Source organism: Rhinopithecus bieti, unplaced genomic scaffold (assembly GCF_001698545.2).
Source record: "Rhinopithecus bieti isolate Rb0 unplaced genomic scaffold, ASM169854v2 scaffold_10347, whole genome shotgun sequence".
NCBI lineage: Eukaryota > Metazoa > Chordata > Mammalia > Primates > Cercopithecidae > Rhinopithecus > Rhinopithecus bieti.
The window spans coordinates 2,616,156-2,624,054 of NW_016806836.1; the positions used below are offsets into that span (position 1 = coordinate 2,616,156).

A 7,899-nucleotide genomic window follows, 5' to 3' on the forward strand; every position below is an offset into this window, starting at 1 on the left:
GCACCATGTTGCCCAGTACTTTACTGGGGTTGGGGAAAGGATGCAAAGAGGAATTGGTGGTAGTTGGAGCAAACCCTCGCATACACACCATGTGGCCATGAACCCATTCTCAGGGCTTTATACCAGAGCCCATTTAATTGTCAGAGCTCCAGAGTAGCTGCTATTGGTTACTCCATTTGACAGATGGGGAAACTACATCTCAGAGGTTAAATACCTTGCTCAAAGCCACACAGCTTACCAGTTGTAGAGGTGGGATTTGAACCACGGCAGTCGGGCTCTAGAGTGCTCACAACCGCACTGCCTATCAAGGGGTTCATATCACCCAAGGCTCCTTCACTGGGAGCTGTTCATGCCCCCACAAACCCCCTATGAACCAGTGAGTATGGTCTCAAATCTCGTGTCAGCTTGAATCTCTCCTGAGACTTTGCTACACTGTTTTTCTGAGTCCCGTGAGGTTGAGTGGGTCTCTGTTCTTGTAACTTGTGTCTTGTAGAAGGCCCTCACATCTGTTAGATCTGTGCTGTCCACTATGGTAGCCACTGGGCACTGTGGTATATCATAAATTTAAATTAATTGCAATTGTAACGATAAACATTCTGCTTCTTAGTTGCACTAGCCTTGTTTTAAGTGATCAATAGCCACATGTGGCTAGTGGCTACTGTATCAGGTGGTGCAAACACAGAACATTTCCAGTTGCAGAAATTCCTGTTAGGGCCACTTTGGATGGTGTGAGACTGTGAGTCAGGACCTCTGGGTTTGGGTTTCAGCTTTTACCAGCCGTTACCTTGTGCTCCAACAGCCTATAGGGAGGTAAGTCAGAGCTCAGCACCCAGTATGTGCTCAATATATGGTGGTGTAATCAGTGCCATCTTTTTGGGTAAAGTGTTAGTTTAAGAAGACCCCCATATTATCTATTGATATTTAAAATTACCCCAATCTTAGGGGCTTAGAACAACATACATATTATCTCGCATTGTTTCTGTGAGTCAGAATTCAGGAGCATTAGCTAGGTGATTCTGGCTCCATCTTGTGAGGTTGCAGTCAATGTCGGCCAGGTCTTGCTGTCATCTGAAAGCTTGACTGGGCTGGAGGATCCACTTCCAAGATGGCTCAGTTACATTTCTGACAACTTGGTGCTGGCTATTGGCAGGAGGCCTCAGTTCCTCATTGTGTGGACCCACATAGGGCTGATGGCCAGTCCTTGTGATGTGGCAGCTGGTTTCTCTCAGAGCAAGTGATCCAAGAGAGCCGCCAAGTGGAAGCTACAGTGATCTACGTAGCTATGACCTAGCTTGGAAGTCATCCACTATCTCTTCCATAATATTGCATGTGTCACACAGGTCAGCCCTACTCATTGTGAGAGACTACCCAGGGGCAGGAGCACCTGGATACGAGACTCATTGGAAGCCATCTTAAATGCTGGCTGATATAGCCCCATCAGTGGTCAACCTTGAATAGGGCTTTGTCTGGAGAACCAACTCTGATTATTTCTGATAATATACAATATTATTTCTGAGAATTGGGCAGTGGATGCAAAATGGATTTTGGACACTATTGGTCCACTTTTTGTTTTTTATTTTTATTTTTTGAGGTGGAGTCTCACTCTATCGCCCAGGCTGGAGTGCAGTGGCGTGATCTCAGGTCACTGCTCCCTCTGCCTCCCAGGTTCAAGTGATTCTCCTACCTCAGTCTCCCAAGTAGCTGAGATTACAGGCACGTGCCATGATGCCCAGTTAATTTTTTGTGTTTTTAGTAGAGACAGGCTTTCACCATGTCGTCCAGTCTGGTCTCAAACTCCTGATCTCATGAGATCCGCCTGCCTCAGCCTCCCAAAGTGTTGGGATTACAGGCGTGAGCCACCACGCCTGGCCAAAGTGTAGGCACAGGTTTAACTAGTTTTCTGTTTGTTTCCAACCTTGATTAAACTCACTAAATTTAGGGGGAAAATCTCGTGTTTTGACCCAGTCTCAAACCGGCGACCTTTCGCGTGTGAGGTGAATGTGATAACCACTAAATTACAGAAGCCAGGCATGGGCCCACTTTTTGTTCATGAGCTTGCCAGTCTTTGGAGGCAGCAAAACCATGGGACAATGTCTGCATGGGGTGTGGGAAGGCCTACAAGCGAAACACATCTCCCCTACCTATGATTTGCTATGTTGTTTGCGGAGTAGACAGAATTCTAAGATGGTCTGCAAGATTTCTGCCCTGTGATATATACAACCTGTATAATTCTCTCTCCTTGAGGACCTGTAAATATGATGGGATGCCACAAGGTTTATGATTAGGTTACATTAGATAGCAAAGGTGAAAGTGCCCATCTGGTGGCAAGCAGCCAGCTGTAGTGGGGGTTTATCACTTGGCCCTCTAAATGCATTATTGTGCCACTGCTACCCTGCCTGCCTTTGTCCCTTAGGGTCTGGAACAGAGCCAAGCCTGTCAAGGGGGCCATTTTGAGCTGGTCTGTGGAAGACCTTAGAGATGGTTTTGTTTGTTTTTCTTTCTTTAGACAGTCTTGCTGTGTTTGCCCAGACTGGAGTGCAGTGGCACAATCTCGGCTCCCTGCAACCTGTGCCTCCCAGGTGCAAGCAATTCTTGTTCCTCAGCCACCCAAGTAGCTGAGACTACAGGTGCACGCCACCATATCTGGCTAATTTTTGTATTTTTATTTTTTGAGACAGAGTCTTGTTGTCACCCAAGCTGGAAGGCAGTGGTGTGATCTCAGCTCACCGCAACCTTTGCCTACTGGGTTCAAGCGATTCTTCTGTCCCAGTCTCCCAAGTAGCTGAGATTACACGTGTGAGCCACCGCGCCCAGCCTATTTTTGTATTTTTAGTAGAGACAGGGTTTCACCATGTTGGCCAGGCTGGTCTGGAACTCCTGACCTCAAGTGATCTGAAGTGATCTGCCCGACTCGGCCTCCCAAAGTGCTAGGATTACAAGCATGAGCCACTATGCCTGGCCACAACCTTATAGATGTATTACGGGTTTCACTTCCCTTAAAACCACTTCCTCTTTTCCTTGCCATCTTCACAGGTCTGTGCCCTACCCAGGGGGAAGCTATCAGATAATTTTACCTATGTTGTGGTTATAACTTAATAGAAGTTAAAAAAAAAAAAAAAGAAAAGAAAAGAAAAGAAAGAAAGAGAGAAATCCCAAGGTCAGTACTTAAACTGGGGGACTAACTTGTTAATAATGATGGAACACCAGGCAGCATGAGAGCTGGTAAATTGGGAGATTTGGGCCTTATCCTCACTACATGCCCCATCCTCACCCTCTGCAACACACATGTCACCTACACACAGTAGCGTGGTAGAATGAGAAGAGAAACTCAGAGCCCCAGATTTAGCGGTAGGAGTGCAGGATTCGAATCAATTGTAGGCTTTGCCATCTGCTGTGACCTTTGCCTCCTCTCTTGGAGCCTGTTACCCCATCTGTAAAATGAGGAGGAAATACTGACTAGGGCCATGATTCTTAACGCTGGTTGCTCACTAGATTCACATGGGAGGGTTTCAAACAATACAGATGCCTGAGCTCCACACTCAGAGATGTTAATAGAATTGTTCCATGGCGTGACCGGTATATTAATTTTTTATTTTTTTTTGAGACGGAGTTTCACTCTGCTGCCTAGGCTGAAGTGCAGTGGCATGATCTCGGCTCACTGCAGCCTCCTCCTCCTGGGTTCAAGCAATACTCCTGCCTCAGCCTCCCGAGTAGCTGGGACTACAGGCGCCCGCCACCACGCATGGCTAATGTTTTGTATTTTTTGGTAGAGACGGGGTTTCACCGTGTTAGCCAGGTTGGTCTCTATCTCCTGACCTCGTGATCTGCCTGCCTCAGCCTCCCAAAGTGCTGGGATTACAGGTGTGAGCCACTGCGCCCGGCCCTATTTTAAAATTTCTTGTAGAGATGGGGGTCTTGTTATGTTGCCCAAGGTGGTCTTGAACACCTGGGCTTAAGTGATTCTTGCGCCTCGGCCTACCAAACGGCTGGAATTAAGGCCCGGTTTTTAAATATAAATAAAATGAGAATGTAATGCTTGGGTGGAGAACAGTGCCACCTGCTGGTTTCACTTTGCATTAGCAATATCTAAATATCTGCCAATGCCATGTAATGCAATTCGCTGTTTATTGAGCACCAACGCAACATGCAAGACATTGTGATGCACCCTATAGGACATGCAGAGATAAAAGCTCCTTTCCCCATGAAGCTGACAGCCTAGAGGGGACAATCGGCATGTACATAAAACCTTTGATCCAAAGTGGGCAGCCGACATGGTCCCACTGAGGTTCTGCAGTAATACAAGGAAAAAACCTGCCAGGGCTGGCTTCACGGGTGTGCAGCCTGTGCTTGAAAGGGCTGTGCACTTGGTTTCATCATTTCCTGTGACTGTCTTGAAATTCTTTTCTTTTTTTTTGATCCTGTGTTCAGTCGAATTGAAATTCTTTAATACTTTTTGAACAAGGGGCCATTTTGCACTGGGGCCCACAAATTATATAACTGGTTCTACCTAGGGTAGTTTGGGAAATTCTGGAAGAGGCGACATATGACCTGGCAGGGCAGTAGTGGAGGGAGAGGAAAACAGGAGGCATATTGTAGTGTGGAAGGGGAGGTGGGATCCTTAGGCCTGGGTGACTGGTGGTGTGGGGGAAGGAGTTAGAGCTGGCGCTGCAAGGCAGGTGGAGAGGGAAAGGAGTTCGATATAAGATGGCTTCAGACTCAGTGCAAGGAAGACCTCCAAGGATAGTTTCAGCAGCTGGAACTCAGAAGGTAGGCCAGGGCTGGAACTTTGGTCACAGACTTCCAGATGGATACCTTGGTGACACCAAAGGTTATAGGATCCCCTGAAATTGGTGAGGACTAAGACAGAGCTGTATGGCTGGGCCTCGGCTTTTGGCCCAAACTGGATTGTTGGCTTCTGGGACTCCTGCCTTGAGGAGTGGTGAAGGAAGACTTTGGGGCAGGGCTGGACAATGAGCGCTTGAGCTCCAATTCCCCATGTGATGTGCTATGACACTCTTCTTAGCCTCTTTCCTCCTGGCTGCCTGCTTCAACACCACCATGGACGGTGAGTCAAGCACTCATTTCAGGGATATTTCCCATTCAACTCATTCGCTGCATTCCTCCACCAAGATTCACCTTCAGGGGCCACAGACTTCTTCCTCACCCCTCACAGTGGGCTGCAGCCTGCTGACCGCAGATGACAGAATTTAGTCAAGACTTTGGGAAGGCTAAAGAACATACCCTGTTTCCTCTCCTCTGGGTATTGTTAGTTTCTTTTTTCTCATGGGACTTTCCATACCCTGGGGGAGGAGGAGTTTTACAAGAAATTAGCTCTTCCTTAGGAGGTCAAGTTCTTCCCCAGTGGGTTAGAACCTGGAACCCACATTTCAGACCAGTTTTCCCATCAGGCACCACCAGAGGCTAGTACAGGTAGCTGGCACCCATGATACTTATCTGTGTCCTTGATTCCAACAGCCCAAGCCAGTGTTCTGCCTGTTTTTTTTTTTTTGTTGTTGTTGTTGTTTTTCTTCCCCACCTAGCACAGACTAGGTAGAGGGTGGGTAGGGTGGTCAGGAATAGATTGTGATTCTGTCCATCAGCCCCATGCAGAGAGGCCCCTCTCTCAACTACATTATTGCCCAGTCAATCCCAGGAGTTCTGTCCAGGGCTATCCTGGGAAAGCTTTGTTTCGAAAGGGTCCTGTGGTCACCTCTCGGCCTGGGGTGCACCCTTGCTTAGGATGGAGAGATAGCTAGTAGGGTAACATCCACAGGGCAGGGACGAGGACTCAGGATGCCAGCTGCTGCCTCTGCACCCTGTTCCTCCTCTAGAAAATGTCAAAAAGGTAGGCGCTCTGCTCCATCAGACTTGTGGTTATTTTCTTTCTGTGCAGGTCCCCTTTTCGTGTGTGTGGGTGCGAGGGTTGGGGGAGGCACACTTGGGGAGGTGGCTCATACAGACCAAACTCTGCCTCGGATAGGGTTAATTTTAATGCAGCCGTGGAAACCCTGATCCTCAGGACTGCATCCTGCTGGGCCTGTGGGAAAAGTGACTGGGGGGACAGTTAAGGCGGCAAGACCTCATCACTGTTCAGGCACCTGCCCAGCCACCAAAGCTGTAGGCCAGGGAGCAAACACAGGCAAGGGTACTCTGCTTGGCTGCAGTCAGAGGGATTCTCAGGAGGAGCAGGTCTTTGTGCTCCAGGGAAGGACACAGTGCTCTAGTGGGAACTGGTGTTCCAGGTGGGACCAAATGTCCCAGGTGAGACTCAGAGAGACCCGGTGCTCCACGTGGATCTAATATTCCAGGCAGGACCTGGTGCTCCAGGGTCCTCGTGCCCCAAGAGCTTGCCCCCTATGCCTGGGTGTGTGAAGCTGTGTGTTTTCTCTTCAAGAGAGGACACAGATGCCTGGAGGGTAAATGTCTCCGACTTGGCTCCTCTGGGCATGTGAAATTGTGTGTGAGAGGCAGGGAGAGCTGAAGAGAGAAAAGGACAGAGGGATAGGGCCACACAAATAGATTCATAGACTAAGTACTGAGGGGGAGGGGAGAGAGAGAGGTTTAGAGACAGAGTGAGAAGAGATGAAGACAGGGAGAGCCACACAGGATGGACACAAAGACAGCACACTTAGGTCGTGTCTTCCTGTATGTGTAAGGAGGAGGGAGGGAGTGAGCCAGGTAAGAGCCACCAGGCCCGCTTTCTAGGGTGAGCCTTCAGCTGCCCTTCTACAGCAAAGGGGCAAGGAAGCAGGGCCTAGATCCCAGAAACACGTCCCCGCGTCTGGCTCCGGCACAGCCCTCCGCGGTGGGCAGCCAGGATTCCTGGGCGCGCCTAAGTCTGGATGAAGAGGTGGAAGTTGGTGCGCGTGAACTCCTGATGGATGCTCTCCAGAAGCGCGTCAGCGTCGGTGGCGGGCTCGGGGACGCCGGTGTGACCCGGCCGCGCGCTGTATTCCGGGGTATAGGTGAAGGAGAAGGCACTAGGGTAGAAGAGCCCGTCGGAGCGCACCAGGCTTACGGGGATTGTGATGGGAGCGCGCAGCCAGCGCCAGTCACTGCAGAAGGCCGCCACGTCCGGCACCACGCACACCAGGGACCGCGGGCTCCTGGGGGTGGAGCACCAGGGTGAGAACTGCGGCGACTCTGACGACGCGTGCGCCCCCTTCCCCAGCTCCCCAGGGCCCAAGGGAGGCTGCCTCCCCACCCCGTACCTGTACATGGTTTCCGCCTCCACGTCCCCAAACCACACCTTGAGCCCCGCATGGAAGTTCTCTCCGTGGAGCTCCAGCGTGGCCACGTCGCCGCCGCCACTCAGCTGGGGGAGGGTGGGACCAGGTGAGGTGAGAGAACCGAGCAGGGCGGGAACCTGATGCCCTCCACTCACTAGCACTCCCACTCTCCACTGCAGGCAGGGTCCCCCTGCCCAACGCCCCTAGCGCCCGGCTTCACCTCTAGGGTGCTGATGAGAGGCACCGGGGTGACCGGTTCCAGGGTACACGCCAGACTGGTGCTGAAGGAAAATTCCACCGACTCGGTGCCGATGATGGTCCAGCAAGAGCTGTCGTTAAGCAGAGCCCTGTTCGCCTCCTTGGGGCAGGGAGAAGCCTGGGAGGAGACCCGAGGGGACGAGGCCGAAGCTTCTCATGGTGGCCACCAGCGTAGGGAGCCAGCATGGCACGTGGGCTTCTGCATTAGACTGAACTGGATACTAATCCTAGGCTCTGGGGTTCACTTGTCCCCTCAGCTTGGACAGTGCCCTTAAGTTCTCTCACTTAGAGTTAAGTAAGCTTGTTGGGCTAGCTGATTTTTCCTTCCTTCCTCCCTCCCTCCCTCCCTCCCTCCTTCTTTCTTTCCCTCCCTTCCTCGCTTCCTCCCTCCCTCCCTCCCTCCCTCCCTCCC

At 50.9% G+C, this 7,899-nt stretch overlaps 1 protein-coding gene across 3 annotated transcripts in view; it reads right to left on the minus strand.

Moving 5' to 3' along the window:
- Nucleotides 1-5,974: 5,974 nt before the first annotated feature.
- Nucleotides 5,975-7,899, minus strand: part of RBPJL (recombination signal binding protein for immunoglobulin kappa J region like) — an 11,195-nt gene continuing 9,270 nt past the window's right edge. Inside the window, exons 10-12 of one of the 3 annotated variants that reach the window (XM_017877977.1) lie at nt 7,450-7,605; nt 7,212-7,315; nt 5,975-7,103 (exon numbers count right to left, since the gene is read on the minus strand). In XM_017877977.1, the coding sequence (XP_017733466.1) occupies nt 6,833-7,103; nt 7,212-7,315; nt 7,450-7,605 (531 nt within the window). In that variant the 3' untranslated portion in view covers nt 5,975-6,832. Of the gene's footprint in view, nt 7,107-7,204; nt 7,316-7,449; nt 7,606-7,899 lie in introns of all 3 variants that reach the window. The other 2 variants (XM_017877976.1, XM_017877978.1) reach the window with 2 other exon arrangements.